The sequence below is a fragment of the Aythya fuligula genome, chromosome 5 (assembly GCF_009819795.1).
Source record: "Aythya fuligula isolate bAytFul2 chromosome 5, bAytFul2.pri, whole genome shotgun sequence".
Lineage (NCBI taxonomy): Eukaryota > Metazoa > Chordata > Aves > Anseriformes > Anatidae > Aythya > Aythya fuligula.
The window spans coordinates 35408737-35428695 of record NC_045563.1 but is presented as its reverse complement, the minus strand read 5'-3'; the positions used below and the strand labels follow the sequence as shown (position 1 = coordinate 35428695).

General features: G+C 43.9%; 1 protein-coding gene across 5 annotated transcripts in view; it reads left to right on the top strand.

Moving 5' to 3' along the window:
• The window catches only part of RGS6 (regulator of G protein signaling 6), a 264657-nt gene that overhangs the window by 186170 nt on the left and 58528 nt on the right, over nucleotides 1-19959 (top strand). For all 5 annotated transcript variants that reach the window (XM_032189517.1, XM_032189516.1, XM_032189518.1 and 2 more), the window contains 5 exons: nucleotides 9593-9643; nucleotides 11047-11153; nucleotides 13207-13258; nucleotides 15898-15962; nucleotides 18930-19006. In XM_032189517.1, the coding sequence (XP_032045408.1) occupies nucleotides 9593-9643; nucleotides 11047-11153; nucleotides 13207-13258; nucleotides 15898-15962; nucleotides 18930-19006 (352 nt within the window). The remainder of the gene's footprint in view (nucleotides 1-9592; nucleotides 9644-11046; nucleotides 11154-13206; nucleotides 13259-15897; nucleotides 15963-18929; nucleotides 19007-19959) is intronic.

Below are 19959 nucleotides of genomic sequence, written 5' to 3'. Positions count from 1 at the left end.
GCAACACTCAGGAATGACTTCATATTTTTAACAGAGAGGAATTAAAATCCGTGATCTCAAGTGTTGCCTATATGCTGCAGTGACTGATGGCAGTAGTTCTGGCTGAGCTGATGTTTTCAGTTTGCCACTTTAAACCTTTTTTTTTTTTTTTTTAAAACCTTAACAAGCTGGGGAAGGAAGGCTGGTGAATCTGCTTTCAGCACTGTGTTTTAGTTTGATGCAAATTTCTCAAAAGAAAAGTAGAGCTGGGGTCATGATCACACTGTGGAGAGTTAATTCTGCATTAAGTATTCCTGTATATTTGGAAAGGGATTGTCGTGGTTTAACCCAGCTGGCAGCTAAACACCACGCAGCCGTTCGCTCACCCTCCCCCCTCCCTCTCTGGGACGGGGGAGAGAAATGGAAAGTGAAGCCCGTGAGTTGAGATAAAGACAGTTTAATAAGACAGGAAAATAATAATAATAATAATAATAATAATAATGATGATGATACAATGGTGATAATACGAAAGTAATAATAGTATGTACAAACAAGTGATGCACAATGCAATTGCTCACCACCCGCTGACCGATGCCCAGCCTAACCCCGAGCAGTCCGGCCCCCTCCCCCCGGCTAGCCACCCCTATATATTGTTTAGCATGACATCAGATGGTATGGAATACCCCTTTGGCTAGTTTGGGTCACCTGTCCTGGGTCTGTCCCCTCCCAGCTCTTACTGCACCCCCCAGCCTGCCCGTTGGCAGGACAGAGCAAAGGCTGAGATGTCCTTGGCTTAGTATAAGCACTGCTCTGCAACAATTAAAGCATCGGGGTGTTATCAGCACTCTTCTCATTCTAAGCCAAAACACAGCATTCCACCAGCTACTAGGAAGAAAATTAATTCTGTGCTAACTGAAACCAGGACATCTATCCACCCCTTATTCCATACCATTTATGTCATGCTCAGGTTACACTCTTTTCCATACATTCTAATTAGTCACCTATAGTAATCATGGTAGTGATAATATACAGTATAATATACTATTTAACATGGTGCAATTCAGTTCATGGGCTATTCTCACCCAGTATTAAATCTCCTTGAGGTACACACCGGACCTCTCCGTTCTTTTGCATTACCCACCAAGTATATCCAGGTCCCTGAGCGAAAACAATTCCACGAATAGGTTTGCCTTTTCCTGAGGCAGGAGTAGCCCAGACTGTTTTACCCAGCATATTTTTTACATGCACTACAGGAACTTTATCCCCATCTACAGTACGTAACAGGTTTGATTGGGCAGGTCCAGCTCGGTTGGTAGATCCCCTAGTATTGACTAACCAGGTGGCCTTTGCCAAATGCGTATCCCAGTTTTTGAACGTCCCAGCGCCCATTGCTTTCAAGGTAGTCTTTAACAGGCCATTGTATCGTTCAACTTTCCCGGAGGCTGGTGCATGATAGGGGATGTGATACACCCATTCAATACCATGTTCTTTGGCCCAAGTGTCTATAAGGTTGTTTCGGAAGTGAGTCCCATTGTCTGATTCTATTCTTTCTGGGGTGCCATGTCGCCATAGGACTTGCTTTTCAAGGCCCAGGATGGTGTTCCGGGCGGTAGCATGAGGCACAGGATATGTTTCCAGCCATCCGGTGGTTGCTTCCACCATTGTAAGTACGTGGCGCTTGCCATTGCGAGTTTGAGGGAGTGTGATGTAATCAATCTGCCAGGCCTCTCCATATTTATATTTCAGCCATCGTCCTCCATACCAAAGAGGCTTTGACCGTTTGGCTTGCTTGATTGCAGCACATGTTTCACAGTCATGAATAACCTGTGCTATAGCGTCCATGGTCAAGTCCACCCCTCGATCACGAGCCCATCTGTATGTTGCATCTCTACCTTGATGGCCTGAGGTGTCATGGGCCCATCGGGCTATAAATAATTCACCTTTATGCTGCCAATCCAGGTCCACCTGAGCTACTTCAATCTTAGCAGCCTGATCCACCTGCTGGTTGTTTTGATGTTCTTCAGTAGCCCGATTCTTGGGCACATGAGCATCTACGTGGCGTACTTTCACAGCCAGGTTCTCTACCCGAGCAGCAATATCTTGCCACAATGCAGCAGCCCAGATAGGTTTGCCCCTACGCTGCCAGTTGTTTTGCTTCCATTGCTGTAACCATCCCCACAGGGCATTTGCTACCATCCATGAATCGGTGTAGAGATAGAGAACTGGCCATTTTTCTCGTTCAGCAATGTCTAAAGCCAGCTGAATGGCTTTCACTTCTGCAAACTGACTCGATTCACCTTCTCCCTCAGCAGCTTCTGCAACTCGTCGCGTAGGACTCCATACAGCAGCCTTCCATCTCCGATGCTTCCCCACAATACGACAGGACCCATCAGTGAACAGGGCATATTTCTTTTCATTCTCTGGCAACTGGTTGTACAGTGGGGCTTCTTCAGCACGACCCACCTCCTCCTCTGATGATATCCCAAAGTATTTGCCTTCTGGCCAGTCCATGATCACTTCCAATATTCCTGGGCGACTGGGGTTTCCTATTCGAGCCCGCTGAGTAATCAGTGCAACCCACTTGCTCCATGTAGCATCAGTTGCATGATGCGTAGAGGGGACCCTTCCCTTGAACATCCAGCCTAGTACCGGTAATCGGGGTGCTAGGAGGAGCTGCGCTTCAGTACCGACCACCTCCGAAGCAGATCGAACTCCTTCATATGCTGCCAATATCTCCTTTTCAGTTGGAGTATAGCGGGCCTCAGATCCTCTGTATCCCCGACTCCAAAACCCCAGAGGCCGACCTCGAGTTTCCCCAGGTTCTTTCTGCCAGAGGCTCCAGGTGGGGCCGTTCTCCCGGCTGCAGTGTAGAGCACATTCTTTACATCTGGTCCTGTTCGAACTGGCCCAAGGGCTACTGCATGGACTATTTCCTGCTTGATTTGTTCAAAGGCTTGTCGTTGTTCAGGGCCCCATTCAAACTCATTCTTCTTACGAGTTACTTGGTAGAGTGGGTTTACAATCAGACTGTAATTTGGGATGTGCATTCTCCAAAACCCCACAACACCTAGGAAAGTCTGTGTTTCTTTTTTGTTAGTTGGTGGAGACATAGCTGTTATTTTGTTGATCACATCCATTGGGATTTGACGACGTCCATCTTGCCATTTTATTCCTAAAAACTGGATCTCCCGTGCAGGTCCTTTGACTTTATTTTGTTTTATGGCAAAACCGGCTTTCAGAAGGATTTGGACTATTTTCTTCCCTTTCTCGAAAACTTCCTCTGCTGTGTCACCCCACACAATAATGTCATCGATGTACTGCAGGTGTTCAGGAGCTTCCCCCTGCTCTAGTGCAGACTGGATCAGCCCATGGCAAATGGTAGGGCTGTGTTTCCACCCCTGGGGCAGCCTATTCCAGGTATATTGGACTCCCCTCCAAGTGAAGGCAAATTGTGGCCTGCACTCTGCTGCTAGAGGGATGGAGAAAAATGCATTAGCGATATCAATTGTGGCGTACCACTTGGCTGCCTTCGATTCAAGTTCATACTGAAGTTCCAGCATGTCCGGCACTGCAGCACTCAGTGGTGGCGTGACTTCGTTCAGGCCGCGATAGTCCACTGTTAGTCTCCACTCGCCATTAGACTTTCGCACTGGCCATATGGGACTATTGAAAGGTGAATGAGTCTTGCTGATCACTCCTTGGCTCTCCAATTGACGAATTAGCTTATGGATGGGAATCAGGGAGTCTCGGTTGGTGCGATATTGCCGCCGGTGCACAGTTGTGGTAGCAATTGGCACTTGCTGTTCTTCGACCCTCAGCAACCCCACAACAGAAGGGTCCTCTGAGAGACCAGGCAAGGTAGATAATTGTTTAATGCCCTCTGTCTCTAAGGCAGCAATACCAAAAGCCCACCGGAACCCTTTTGGGTCCTTGCAGTATCCTCTTCTAAGATAGTCTATGCCAAGGATACATGGAGCATCCGGACCAGTCACAATGCGGTGCTTTTCCCACTCATTCCCAGTCAGACTCACTTCAGCCTCCAATACAGTCAACTGCTGAGATCCCCCTGTCACTCCACAAATATAGATGGGCTCTGGTCCTTTATAGCTCGATGGCATTATAGTACATTGTGCACCGGTGTCTACTAAAGCCTTATACTTCTGTGCGCGTGATGTGCCAGGCCATCGAATCCACACAGTCCAATAAACTCGATTGTCCCTTTCCTCCCCCTGGCTGGAGGCAGGGCCCCCCTAATCCTGGTCAGAATCTTCCTCGTTTCTGTGTTTGAAGGACTGTCTGCTGGAAGTTGGAGCAGCAAACTTTTCGGAGAATCCCTTTTTCCTGATTGTTTTCTTTTGCAACTCACGTACCCGTGCCTCTAGGGTCGCGGTAGATTTTCCATCCCACTTTCTCATGTCCTCTCCATGGTCTCGTAAGTAAAACCACAGGGTGGCACGGGGTGAGTACCCACCATATCGTCTTCCTTGTGTGGGTGAACGCCTACCCCTGACAGCTGAGACACTGCTTTGTACAGGTGCGAAGGAGAATAATCTCTCTTCAAGTTGGTGAACCTTTTCAGAAAGTTTCTCCCAAGTGTTCTCCTTTGGTCGGTGGGCACTGGTTGGTTCAGGTGGGGAGGACAATAGATTCTCTTCAAGTTGGTGAACCTTTTCAGAAAGTTTCTCCACAGCTGAGACGCAGGCCTGTAAGGAAGAGGAGAGACTTTCTTCGTACTGCCGGAGTTGTTTAGCCGCTTCACCCACTGTGGGTTCCTCATCCTCTTTCCAGGCCATTATTGCCAATGAGCTGGCATATGATGATGGTGCACTCCGTACAAACTTCCGCCACATGGGTCGTGTACACTTGACTTCATCTGGATCTGTGGATGTTTGTTTGAGGTCTGGATCCTCATAAATCACTTCCCGTACGGCTAATTCCCTCAGGTACTGGATTCCCTTCTCCATAGTGGTCCACTTGCCTGGTAGACATAAAATATCTTCCTTGAAGGGATACCTTTCCCTCACAGCTGAGAGGAGACGCCTCCAGAGGCTGGTGGGTCGTGCTCCATCTGCAATTGCTTTGTCAATGCCGGCGTCTCGAGAAAGGGATCCCAGCCGCTTGGCTTCCCTGCCGTCTAATTCCACACAATTGGCTCCAGAGTCCCAGCACCGGAGCAGCCAGGTGACAAGCTGCTCACCTATACAGCGACCAAAATCTTTTCGCACATCTCGTAGCTCGCGCTCGTTTAGGCTTCGGGTAGTTACTGTTGCTCTTTCGGCATCCTCATCTTCCTCCTCCTGAATCCTTGACGGCCCAGCATCGTCATCATCTTCGTCATCTCTATACTTAGTTTTGGCAGAAGCCTTACCTGGATTGGCAGAAGACTCTCTGCGTTCTAAACGACTTGAATTTCTATACCATATTTTCACCTTCTCTACAGGGGCAGCTTGCACTGCTACTGCTCGTTTCTCTGACTTTGTTACAGGGTCTGCCACAGGGGTTGGAATGCCCTCTGCAGGGTCAACTTGCACTGCTACAGCTCGTTTCTCTGACACGGCCACAGGAGCTGGAGCGGCTACAGGAGCTGGAGCAGTTGCAGGAACCGGAGCTGTAGCGGCTACAGGAGCTGGAGTTGGAGCTGGAGCAGTTGCAGGAGCTGGGACTGGAGCAGCAGTAGGAGCTGGAGCTGGAGCGGCTTCAGGAGCTGGAGCTGGAGCGACTTCAGGAGCTGGGACTGGAGCAGTTGCAGGAACTGGGACTGGAGTAGCGGCCGGAGCTGGAACTGGAGCGACTGCAGGAACTGGGACTGGAGCAGCTGCAGGAGCTGGAGCTGGAGCGGCTTCAGGAGCTGGAGCTGGAGCAGCTTCAGGAGCTGGGACTGGAGCAGTTGCAGGAACTGGGACTGGAGTAGCGGCCGGAGCTGGAACTGGAGCGACTGCAGGAACTGGGACTGGGGCGGCTTCAGGAGCTGGGACTGGGGCGGCTTCAGGAACTGGGACTGGAGCGGCTGCAGGAGCTGGGACTGGAGCATCTGCAGAAGCTGGGACTGGAGCATCTGCAGAAGCTGGGACTGGAGCGGCTGCAGAGTCCACCGTAGGGGTCACAGTGGCCGTTGGATCTGTCACGGGACTTGGAGTGGCCGCAGGGTCTGTCACTAAGTTGATAGCAGTATCCATGGCAGCTCGATAGGCGTAAGCCAGGCCCCAGCATGTTACAATGATTTGTGTTACTTTGGAACTTCCTGAATCGCGACACCTTTTATTCAAGCATTCTGCCAGTTTTTGAGGATTTTGCACTTGTTCAGGGGTGAATTTCCAAAACACTGGGGGTGCCAACTGGTCTAGATGCCTGCCCATATCCTCCCATACTCCCTGCCACCCACAACTATACTGCCTCCGGGCAGATCTCCGGATGAGCTTCCTAAGTAGTTGTTTAACTTTAAGCAGAACCTGAAGTGCATTCAGGAGGCAGAACAACAGGACTATGCTGGTCTGAGTATCCCAAGGATATTCAATATCTTGGAGAGCTATTGTAATAAACTCGGAGGATAAGAGGGTGGTGAAGGAGGAAGGGAGAGTGATCAAGGAGGGTACAGGGGTGGTGAAGGAGAAAGGGAGAGTGATCAAGTAAGAAAAATTATCTTCCCCTTTCCCCTCCACAGATTGACTCCCTAATGAAAAAAGGCAACAGATACAATTGCTAATAGTTTCCAAAATACAGTTTCCAAAGTATAGAATCGAAGATGTTACTGAGTACAAATACCAGGTTAGAGTCATGGCCAGATATTTCATCATCTCATAAGCCACTGATACAACACACAGTACCATAATGGTCTGAAACCAGGGCCCGGAGAGGATAAACAACATGACAGAGAGCACATACGGAAAATAACGTGCTATAATACTCAATTTGGAAAACAGGCGCAGCACAGTTGAGATTAAAGCAATCAGCATTATGACAAGTGATTATTAAGCAGGTCTAATACTTATACCAATTTTAGTTTAACACACTCTGGTCAGATCTGCCGTTATCTCAACCTTTCGTGCCCCACGTTGGGCGCCAAAAAGACTGTCGTGGTTTAACCCAGCTGGCAGCTAAACACCACGCAGCCGTTCGCTCACCCTCCCCCCTCCCTCTCTGGGACGGGGGAGAGAAATGGAAAGTGAAGCCCGTGAGTTGAGATAAAGACAGTTTAATAAGACAGGAAAATAATAATAATAATAATAATAATAATAATAATAATAATGATGATACAATGGTGATAATACGAAAGTAATAATAGTATGTACAAACAAGTGATGCACAATGCAATTGCTCACCACCCGCTGACCGATGCCCAGCCTAACCCCGAGCAGTCCGGCCCCCTCCCCCCGGCTAGCCACCCCTATATATTGTTTAGCATGACGTCAGATGGTATGGAATACCCCTTTGGCTAGTTTGGGTCACCTGTCCTGGGTCTGTCCCCTCCCAGCTCTTACTGCACCCCCCAGCCTGCCCGTTGGCAGGACAGAGCAAAGGCTGAGATGTCCTTGGCTTAGTATAAGCACTGCTCTGCAACAATTAAAGCATCGGGGTGTTATCAGCACTCTTCTCATTCTAAGCCAAAACACAGCATTCCACCAGCTACTAGGAAGAAAATTAATTCTGTGCTAACTGAAACCAGGACAGGGATTGGTCAGAACGCACTTCACCTCCCTTGCTCTTGAGCAAGACAATGAACTTCTCTAGGAGATTTTCAGATTTGAGCTGTCACATCACTTGGGAATAAAATGACTAAGAGAGTACTGCAAGCCTGTGATCTGAGACCAAAATCAGAACAAATTGTGGACCTTCTTAGTCTGGGAGAACAAGAAAGATTCTGGTTTACCTTGAACCAAGACAACAATTGTGAGTTTGTGTTTGGTTCTTGACAATACGGAAGTGCTTGAATTTGAGTCTTCTTGAAATATTCGTGTAGCCCCAAGTGTCTGTTATATCTTTAGGCTATTTTTGTGTTATAAAAGGCAAAAGGGAAAATCCTTCTTTGTTACTAACATTTTCTGTTTTATAAACGTGTCAAACGCAACAGTTACTGACTGAATATTTTCCCCACATATTTTTCAGCTCCGACTGTTCACTGGACATGTTTTCATTTAGCAGGTAGTTTTGGCTCCCTCAGAACTCTTTTCCTAAGTAAATTTATTACTCAGTAAAAGTTTTACTCAACTCTTCTTGAGTCTTTGCTGCTTAGCCAGTGTAACAGTATGTCTACATGATATTTCAGAGGCAGACACTGTGACCCAGCTGGGCTGGGCTCAGCTCTAGAAAGCACATCTGGGCCAGGGGTGGTTCATCTCTGGCTGGCTCAAACCCTGCCTAACATGCTTTTATCTGCCAGCAAAACACCAAGAAAACGTCCCACGTATTGAACATGTATAACGATGTCCGTGGACAAGTCAGGGCTCACTACAAATCTGGTTTATTGCACCAGACATTAAAGCACAACGTTTTATGGGTGAGAGCCAATGCATTCTGTTATTCAATTGTGTAATGTTACTTTAGTGAAAGGATCGCTGATTTCTTGGCTATCTATTGTTTATGCAGGGTGTGAGAAAATGAGCTAAACAGTGGTCAGCTAGTACTCTTGAGGTCTGTGAGGCTGTAAATTAGTTCAAATGGGCTCTGTTGGGGTTCTGCCTTGTGAGTGGTTGCGGGTCATCCGAGTTCCTTAGTGCCAGAAGAAGAAGACGATATCAAGAGAGATTTACCACCAGCCCAGCCACAACACAGCACTCCTAGGTGGCTCCAACCTGTGGAAAACAGCTCTAAGATCAGTCCAATGTTCGTATGTGCTCTGTGTCCTCATGACCATATGGATATTTCTTATCCACGCTCAGTGTGCTAAGCACTGACTATTCATACAGAGGGATCCTAAACCACTGTTTATAAGATCATAACAAGTTTTGTTACTACTTGATGACCCCTGAAAACCTAATTTAAAAAAAAGAAAAAATGGAATCTAAAGATCTTTTTCTCTGCTCCTGGCCACCATGCTGCTGGTGGGATCACTAGTGAGTGCCAACTCAGCACTAGCTTGGTTTCAGACACACTTAGTCCCACTTTCTAGCACTTGTCTTTGACAAGTGCTAGACTTTTCACTGTGTTTTTGTTTTTTTGTTGTTGTTTTTTTTTGACTGGTAACTCAGTTCTAGACGTACAGATGATTGCCCCTGACATTAAAGGTGCAAGGTGACAGTAACTGCTCCTTTGTCCCCTTGCTGGGCAGTGCTTTCAGAAACAGTTCCCTGTATGCTGAGGTGACAGAAGCTACTGGAAAAGAAGAGGTTACACGGAACCATTAGAGTAATATTTGACTTAAGGTATAGCAAGTCTGCGATTGCACACGGGAGTACTTGGGCTTAGTACCTATCAATAAATATATAATTACAGTGTGGCACTGGAAGGACATTTTGAAATCTCAGTAGAGCTAAAAAGGAAAATGGAAAAAAATCATGTCAGTTCTTTTGTATCTCATCTCAATGTTATCTCTCTCTAGGGCTCTCAGAAACCTTTTGGTCTTGGTGTTCAGCGCTTTCTTTTCTTTTTATATTTCCTTTTTGTTTTGTTGTTACAGGTGCTGATATTGTACAGTGGCTTATGAAGAACCTCAGCATCGAGGATCCAGGTAAGGTGACTCCAGCTGGGGACAAACAGACCCTTAATCTGTATTGTGTGTGTGCTGTAGGACAGTGGGTACTATTTTGCTGCAGAGAGTATATACCAGAACAACAAGATGGATTTAAGCATTTGAAGAAAAGAAGGAGGAAAACAGATAAGAATCAACAACTTAATTAAGTCTAATACCTTGTTCTACAACACAGAGAAAGCGCTTTGTAGGAGTCCTAGCCTGTCTGTGAAACTGCTGCTAGCTAAGAAAGTCTGATTTATTCTAAAGCTGTTCCCAGACCTGGAAAGGAAGTTGGTAGATGTGTGTGGTTAACCAGGTAAACAGTGACAGGATTCTGTGGTGTGGAGAAAGGTAGCCACGACTAACAGGGCATGCTGGTCAAGGATGACATGGGCACTAGCACGGGATCAGATGGTGGCTGCTGATTTATTGTGTCAGATAGATACATGAATAATGAGCCATAAACTGTGATCAGTGCATGGGTGCAGTCCAAATAGTTCACACTTCAGAAAAAACAATCACCTCTGCACAGCTGAGAACTATTGGAGAACGAAAGAAATGATTTCTGCAGGTCCAGAAGTTTCTTTTTCTTTCCTGGAAAGACTAAAAATCAACAACTTATCTCGCAGTCTGTTTCTGCTGTCACCATGTAAAACCTGAAATAGAGGCAGCGTTGTCTCACACGGAGCAACCCTCTCCACACATCCCTTCTCATGAATCCAGTCAAATCCCAAACCTGCACTTCAGCTGCCGACAATAGATTTATTATCTGCCTGGGCACACATGATCATCTGATGTGTATTTTGCAACTCTGAGAAAGTAGGTGCAGCTTTTGACAGTTGACATCAGTTGAAAATCTGTGCAGAGGTACCTCTGCGGTGGTGAGGGTTGCCTTGGCAGAGCTAACATATGCTAGCACCTCTTACCTCAGCACCGCTTCTTCTAACAAATGGCAGCGCTGCAGCATTAGGATTTCTCTTTATGAACAAAGATGCTGAATAATGATCTGGTGCTGCAGATGTTCCTCTAATTTGGCAGAAGCAAGTGGGGTTCACTGATGGAGCACGCTTCTTGTCAGCTGTCACCTGTGGTGGATAATCTGCTTTGAAGTGAAATTCAGATTCTACAGCTGAATTGGTGCGAGACATTTTGTATACACAAAAACAGCGGGTTAAATGTTTGAGTAATGTTTCATCTGTATTGTAAGGCTGCTTTCTGCTCTCCTGCTTTATGTGATTCCACTGGAAGGTGTAAGGATGCAGCACGGGTACAACATGGCTTGTGAGCATGAGGTCATATGCAAGTCATCACCAGACCTGCTGCTGAAAGCAGAGGATTGCATGTTGTACATCATCCTGAGGTATCACTGCTCGTATCTCTCTTTTCCTTCTCATTCATAGGGGAAGCAATACACTTGGGAAGTCTTATTGCTGCACAGGGTTACGTCTTTCCAATCTCAGACCACGTCCTTACCCTGAAAGATGATGGGACATTCTATCGTTTTCAGGTTGGTGAGCCCTCAGCCTTCCTTGTGGCCCTTTCTACTGTCTGCTGGCTACTGCAGAACTGAGTAGCCACCCTTCTGTCCAAAGTGGGCAAGGGCAAACTTTGGAGTGGGACATCTGAGCTCTAGTAGAGCAGAAAATTCATGTTTTTATCCTCTCCTGGTAACAGATTGAGGTGGGAGGGGGCAAACTTCAGGCTTCAGATCTTTTACAGGGGATGCGTGACCTTGTCAGTCACCTTAGCTGAGACACCTTTATCCCGTAGTGTCTGTGCCCCCAGATTGGATGCCTCCAATTTTTAAAGCATCCTGTGCTTGAGTTCAATGCCGTTTCCAAAATCTGCTGCTGTCAAGTTCCTCAATAACCAAAAGCTTGTGCTGCCACAACTTATTTTAGACAGATTGGGTAACTTTAAAAGAAGCAGTAAGTTCAAACCTACTGTCTGGTTGAATTTGTTTTTCTGTTACATGATCTCTGTCAGCTCCCTTATCTTTCCTGTGACCTTTCTTCTATTCACTCTACCATTCCTCCTTTTCATTTGTTGTTATTGTTGGTTTTGCTTATTTGTTTGTTGTTTTTTTTAGCTTTTATTTGAAAATCCTGTTCTCATCTTTGCATCTGCTGCTCAGGCTCTCAGACCTACTGCTAATGTGGTTTTGTTATCATGTAAGACCAACAGCACAGGGAAAAACAAACAACAAAAAAAAAAAACAACACAGGAAATCGCAGACCTCCCCTTATCTCTCTGCACCTTCTGGTTACCTGGTGTCACTCAGACTAAGATTTTTCATGACAGTTCCCTTGCTTTTCACAAAGTCCTACTCCTCCTATCGTGCAAGACTTGGCAGAAGCAGGGACACTGCTGATTGCCTATTTAGTTGTATTTTTGTTCATTTTAAGAGAGATGCCATAGGAAGTTAAGTTATCAAGCTGTCCCGTGCAGCTCTCAAAAGCCAGATTTCAAAAGCAGAGTATCATTTAATTTATTTTTCTTATTTTAAGCCCCTGTAAACAACGTCATCAAGTAGTCTTGACTGCTTATTGACTTTTCTTTTTTCTTCCCTTATCTTTTCTTGCAATTTTGCTTACTGCTTGCCTGTTGTCGTTTCCTGCAACAGTTCTCCTCAGCAGCTTTCTGCAGAAATAACCCGATAAAATCATTTTTCTTTTCCATTATTCCACTGCTGCTGCTTTCTACATCAACATCAGTCTATCCTTTAACAGTTGTCATGTTGTGAAGTTCAGGGAATATATATATCAGTGAGGAACATTGAACTGTGTATTGCTGCATCCCTCCGTGTTTTCTCGCTGTGCCTTGGTGCAAGAAATCGTCTTTGTATACATGTGATGTCCTGTGCTCTTTTGTGGAATTGCATCAGTAATGCAAAACACTGTTCTGTAATTTATGTGGTCACATTATTTTTCATTTGTGTCAAAATTGAAATGCAGCTACATGTAATCTTGTAATTAATTGTAGCAACTGCAATATGGAGACCTGGACAGAAAACAAAACCAGTAAACTCAGCAGGATTTCTGCTTTCAAAACAACTGTAATCAGAAGAGTTTTGAGCTCTGCCATCTGATTTATTTTAAAAGTAAATTGTTTTGTTGGCTGTCAACCACACTGGTAGCTGCTCCAAAAAAAACAAGTGGTGCGTGGTGTATATAAAAGGCCACAAAGTTGTTTTTTTCTCATGGTCCTAACAAAAAGAAAAAGGTTCAGGGTGACTGTGAATTTCTGGGGAAAGAGGAGGTTCTGGGGATAGAGAGTAAGAGGTCCATATTCAGATAAGATAGCAAGACTGTCTAAAATGTCATCAGGGTGGACATCCTCAATCAGTATTACAGAGTCTCTGCCTTCAGTGAGGAATGTTGGTGATGATACCTTTCTGGAAAAGCATCCTCACTTTTCCTCAGACCTGTAGCAGTGTTTCCCCTTAGAGCAGAGACTGGGCCTTAGACTTCGTGATTCTTCTGTTTGTATTCAAAATGTTTTTCTGCGTCTGATTTGTTTTTCATCTCTTAAATTATGAACATGCATATGTTGTTTCTTAGGCACCGTACTTTTGGCCTTCAAACTGCTGGGAACCAGAAAACACAGATTATGGTGAGGCTATAATTATTTCATTGCAGAAAGTTGGTACACAAAGTTTGAGATTGGGAAAAAAAATGTCCTTTAGCCTATGAGTTCAGTGGGGCCAGGTTGTTATGTACTGTTGCCTTCATTCTCCAATAGCTCTGTTCGTTTCAGCAAGATTTATGGCAAGCAGAATATTGCTCCTCGGGAATCTTAAATAATATCAGTATTGCTTTTGTGGGAGAATATACTTTGATCTGTAGCTGAATTTGATATGTTGATCAATAAAAAGTTACCTCATTTGGGCACTCATCTGGCTGATCAATAAGCCAGTATATAACTGATGACAACCCATAGTTAAGCTTCCGTGATATATGACATCAGACTTATTCCTCCTATTTTTTTTAAGATTACCAGCTGATAGCTGGTAAAAAGAGAAGACTGAGCGTGGTTTATGAGCTAATAAACTGCAGCATGGGGTATTAAACATGTGAATGCCTGCAGACAGTGATAATACATAAAGAAAATATGTCAGTATTGTTATCTTTAGCTGTCTCCGTGCAATATTGCTGTCTCTTCCAGAACTACACTTCTTTCACAGCTAAATGATAAAATCAATTGGTGCATCCTGGTGTGGCATTGGAAGAGGAAGTGAATCCATGTGCATGCTCATAAAGCAGGAGCTTCTGGAAATGCCTCTTCTGAAATATCTCATAATCTAAGATCAGTTTATAACTCCTCCCTGAATAATAATTTTTTCTTTCCCAGGCAATAATTACTCACCATTATGGATTCTGGAAATCATTTGCTGGGGTGGGGAAGTAGCTTGCAATGGTGTCTGTCATATGATAGTTCATTTGCAGTCCTCATCTGCAGGGAAGCTAATACAGACTTATGTGTTTATCCCAGTGAGGCGACTGCTTAGGAGAAAATGTGTTGCTGTTCATTATGTGCAAAATAATTTCCAGATTTTACAAGCAGTCACCATATATGTGTCTGAACTGCACTAAACACATTTTCTGTAAATATCAGAATAACAATTTTAAGAGGGGAGTTCTGTTTTTTTCCCGTAGTGTCTGATAAGAAACTGGGTTTCACTGTCAGGTTATTGTGCTGCAAAGGCATTGAATGGAACAATACTCCTCAAAATCAAGCCCTGTATGAGCTGACCCACAGCTGGACAAGATGCAACTGCTCTCTGAGCCCTGTAGTGACAGATTTTCATCTATCCCACAAATCTCTAACATATGCTTATAATCAGCCTTTGCATATCAGGGGTCTGTGCAGATGGAGTCTTCCCAGGAAATAATCCCAAACTAGCAGTAGGCCCAAATAAAGCTGAAATCCCAGCAGCTCTTCCTACTTTTTTTATTTGCATGGATCTGCTCACAGGACAGGAATGAACTTGCTAACGGCAGGTCACTGCCTCACATGAGGAAGTACTGCGAGATGACTGGCTCTCAATTTATTTGGTGGTGTAAACGGCTTACAAGTGAAGTTGTTCTTGAGAAGTATGAAAATAAATATACGTGACCTGCTCCATTCTGGTTACCATGTTTAATGTAGGCTCATTATATGAATGTTAAAATTATAGGAATAACATAGAGTAGAATTACACCAAAGCACCATTTTTCTCATATTTTAAGTAGAGGAGGTGCTATCCAATGAAAAACATGCATGGAGGTGTCAGAAAATTGCTTTTATCAGCAAATCAAAACTCCATGGTTTTCAAAGCTGAAGTTTTCTGAACAAGATTTATTGTCGTTTTCTGTAGAGGATGCTTTGCATTCTGCCCCAGTCCAGTTTGGTACACCTCACCATTTGGTACACGACATGATTTGTACCTGCCACAGCAACATGAGAGAGAGGGCCAAAACACAAGGCAGCTGTACAATTTACTTCCAGATCCATCCCATAATGAGAGTACTGGAACTCTGTTATGCAATTCAGATCTGCCCGTGTACTCACAGTGTGCTGGGGACCTTGTTTCAGCCCATAGCAGAACTGAGCTGAGCTGGCCATCCAGCCGAGGCTGTTCAGGAGGCAGCCTGGGACTGGTTTGTAATCGTGCACTGGGCTCCTCTTGACCCTTGGGATCCCAAACCACATCAGTTTTGGCAGCGTCTGCTTATGGTGAAAAGGGAGAGAGCTTTTCTTAACAGTTTGAAATTTACAGAACATGTGGATGGAGCAGATGAAAGAATGTCACATGGTACCTTTAAGATCTAGCCCGTATTTCTGTTTTCATTTCAATATCCTGATTATTTTTTATTATTATTTATTTATTTATTTATTTTAGGGGAAAAGAAATGCAGAGGTATGCAAGGCTGCTCACTTTGGCAGGCGTATTCCTGAAGTGCTGAAAAGAGCAGGTTGCTAACACTAAATCTTTTACCAGCCCCAGAAGTAATTGTGCCTTTCTCAGACGTCTCGTTAGGTCCTGGCATCTACTCTCAGCACTTTTAAATGAGATATCCCAGATGTTTAAGGCCTCTGAGATTGCTAGTATATAATGTCAGCTGAGTATTCAGCCCTCTCGCTCCTTGGTTCGTGTTGCCTTCTGATGAGAAGGAACAATGCGTGGACCAATATTATTATTGTTTTATTTTTTTAAGATCTTGTACTTATAATCTGTCTGTAATTGTTTTCCGTTCTGTTTCTCCCTTTAGCCATCTATCTTTGCAAACGGACCATGCAGAACAAAGCCAGGCTGGAGCTGGCGGATTATGAAGCCGTAGGTACACTGCTGCTAGAGTTCAAAGTGTGGGAGTACAGGGGGAGGACTTTGTTTGCCAACTGAATCGTGCAGTTTTATGCTTTGGGGTCAGCCTTTCCTGTGTCTTTTTTTTTTATTATTATTATTTATTTAAGTTTTCGGAATTGTGTGAAGGTTGATCTGGAGACAACATCAGGCAGGTGAATGGGGAACGTCACTGGCTTTGCAGCATCTCCAGTTAAAGCATCTGCTGTTGTAGCCAGCCCTCCAAGACTGCAGCAAATAACACACAAGCTTACATAGGCCTCCTGTTTCCAGTTAACGGGTCCTGGTTTATGTTGCAGATACCAACACACAAAATGGTGGATTTTCATGTGTATTACTAAGTAATTAAATTGCTAATGACTCGTAGCATACAGTCGCAGACCTTAAAGGGAAAGTCTTCAGGTAGTAAGCCTGGACTGTGTTTTCAGTGCACTATGTAAGAATAATGAACCAGGCCTATTCAGGGCGTGTTTTCTGTTATGAAGTTATTATCAAAAAAAAAAAAAAAATCCCCAAATTCAGCTTCAGATAGTGCAGGGTTTGGGTCTATAGGAATAGGAAAATGGAGGCAGGAGGGGTAGGGTTGGAGTGGGTTTCTTTTCATGCTGGCAGTGTAATGCTGACCAGCTGAACTTTCTTTCTATCATACAGCCTTTTTCTTGCTTTCTAGTTCAGTGGTGTAACACTTGAATTTCCAGTGTGGAGTGTTTCAGTGGAGTCTTTGTGTACAAAACTGGTTCTAGTGGACTTGTGTGTTCATGTTTGTTACGATGAATGCATTTGTATTGCGTATGTTGCAAGTTGTTTTTTTTTTCCTAGAGTAGACTTCTTATTTCTTCCACGCCTTCTACAATTTTAGGTCTTCTGTACACACAGATACGTATATACACCATTTGGTCTTTCCAGTGAAGAGCATGCAAAAATTGGCACTTGTCTAATGTATCCAGACTTCCCATGAGTTCTAATCTCAAAGTACAGACATAAAGGAATGAATATAATAGTCCATATGCATTTATACCTCATTTTGCTGAATTTTTCCTTCTGCATATTGTTGATTTCATTATTAAAACCATTAAAATTGCTCACAGCCAACCAATTAACTTGTAAGTACTCTAAAAATCTATCATAAAGAAAAAAAAAAAAAAAAGGCTGTTCAGCAGCACACACTCCCACACACATGCAGTGAGGCTATGACTAAGTACTTTTGCACATCATTGTCTTCTGAGAGTAGCAATGCACCAGTGATGGCAAATAATTAGATCTTGGCAGTCTCTCATTTTTCTTGTGAATATTGCATTGCACAATTAGAGATCGCTTCTGCATTCAAAGTTTGCTCTCTTAATTAAAGACAATCAGATAAGTGCGGCACCAACTCTTCCTAGTCATTATGAGAGCTGAAGCAGACCCAGCAGTGGAGATGTTGCTGAGCACAAGTGAGAGAAATAGGCATACGGGAATGGGAAAGAATTCCGTACGTTTAATGATTTTTGTGGTGATTTAGCATAGGATGCTTCTCTGCGGGCACCAGCACTGACCTGGCATTTCCAAAGAGAATCACTAAAAAGCATCTTGGGACAGCATCTCATTTGAGGTTCTGCTTGAATCACTCATAGGCACCTACCCCCAGTTTATAGTGCTAAAGCAGGGTTCTTCATTATATGATTAAGCTTGCGTGATTGCATTTAGCTTAGTTTATAATTGGCCAAACATGAGCATGATTCAAATAATGTTTCACTTGGTGATGTTTCATTGGCTTCAGCATGTTTACTCCAGGGGGCACATGTGAACATGATTTAAAATATTAAAAAAATTAAACCCACAAAAAATTGTTTTTGCAGATATTACAAGTAGTTCACAGTAAAGGAAATCATCGCAGCTCAGTGCAGCTGTAAAACATTTGCTTAACTGCTTTCCTCCATGTATAAGACTGAAACTCTTGAGTGGACTTGATGATAACTGAGTCAAGCTACGTGTTATATGACAGTTCAAAGTGAAATTTGGGAGAGTTCTCCTAGCATTGAAATGCTTGTGCTTAAGCATTTCCTTGAAACAAAGAGAATAGACATAACAAGAACAGCAGTAGAACTAACAGTGTTCATTTTCAAGGAAAATTTGGAACAGTTGAACCAGCTGTAATGGTTAAGAGAGTCAGGTTAATGGTCTCGTAGGCCTCTTTCTCCAAGCAGTTGTGGATATGTGACTTTGGGGTGCCATTTGTGCCTGAAATTCTGCCATGTCCTGAGTTTGACCTTGAGCTGTGAGAATGTCACATCCATCTCCAAATGTGCAGATCATGATGCTCTCCATAATGGATCTAGACCAGAGCTCTTATTTCAGATGCAGAGAAAGGCTGCATCTGGATCTGGTCCCTACAGTTAGCTGTTTTCATTGTGGAGACAAACAAGCCATTTCCTTTTGTGAATCATCCTGGCAATTCCCAGACTTGAGTGCTGTGCAGCTGCGCAGTGCTCTCCGCAGTGACCAGGGCTGAGCAGAGCGAGGGATGCTCGGGCTTTGCACCTTAGCAAAAGCCTGAAGAGAGCAGAGGGGGGAGGAAGGGAAAGTGGGAAGAGAAGAAAACGTGCAGGTGGCAGCCATCTGCTCTCAGAAATGAAAGTTGTCAGCTTTGCAGATCTTCTCAGTACTATCTTTTGGGAACAACTCCATCATTATTTTACTAATAGAGCTCGGGCTGTCTTCATCACACTCTATTACTTCTCCTGACAGGGTTCTCTTGGCTGCAGACTGAAAAGATGTGTCAAAACCTTGCTTTGCCTATGGGATAATTCACCTGAAACCAATGCTGATTTCCATGTCTTGAATTTTCCAGCTTAAAAAAAAAATAAATTAAAATAAACTCCCAACATGCTAACTATGCTCTCAAGCAATTGCTATAATTACCAGAATTAATTGTTCTCTACTATTTTCATCTTTTGTCAGGAAAACTTAGCAAGGCTTCAGAGAGCATTTGCAAGGAAGTGGGAATTCATCTTCATGCAAGCTGAGGCCCAAGTGAAGTGAGTAGTCCTGGAGCAGATCTGCACCAGTATCTGGGGCTGGGCAGGGAGGGGGGCTCTGTGAGGATAAAACTTCTCTGCCACTGTCTTTACTGCAGCTAAGCAGTGTGTAGAAATGTTGGTCGGGAGTTCCTGAGCCTGAGTTGTCTGTGTGAGGTTGGGCGATTCACTTGCACATTCTGCTTCTACTTTGGTATAGTATTTTTGTTTCGAATAAATGGAAAGAACAAAACTTCGACATCTGTCTGTGTAACTCTGTGCTTAAGCATTTCGAAGTTCATAAATGCTATTACTTAAAAGTACTTTTATAAAGGTGGTATGTACAGCAGACTGTATTTAGTTTTCTCATTTATACCATTCCCCAGTCAGCTCAGTTGTACGTCTGTTCTCTGCTCTGCAGCTTGTGCTCCTAACTGTGTAAAGAGTCGAGTGCCGCTTACATGAAACTTATTCATATGTAATACTTTTCTTCCCACTTTCTACGTATAATTGAAATCCACATTTTTTCACATCTTTCTGAAAACAGTTCAATGTTTTTAGCACGTTGTCATTAGTGCCGCAAAATGGGTATGGTACAGGGTTTCTAGACTAGTCTACTTAAAAGCCTGCGTGTCCATTTTGTACATGTAATTGTCACTAGTAAAATTGAAAGGTTGATGAAGAAGAGAACATCAGAACACCAGTACTGACAGTCTGTGTCACTAGAAAGAATTTGCACTTTCAGCATCAGGTGCTAAAAAGTTAAGGAATAATATTTCTTGAGGGTGTGGCTGAGGGATTGGTCTCTATCTTTGATTAACTCGTTGGAATTTTGATTAATTCTTTGCTTAATCATCTTGTAATTACGCACTATTTAATCACATGATAATTATCCTCAAAATAACAAGGTAATTAAGGGATTTTTTTTCTGAACAGAATACCAGCTTTCTGTTTAGAAGAGAAAATTAGAAGTT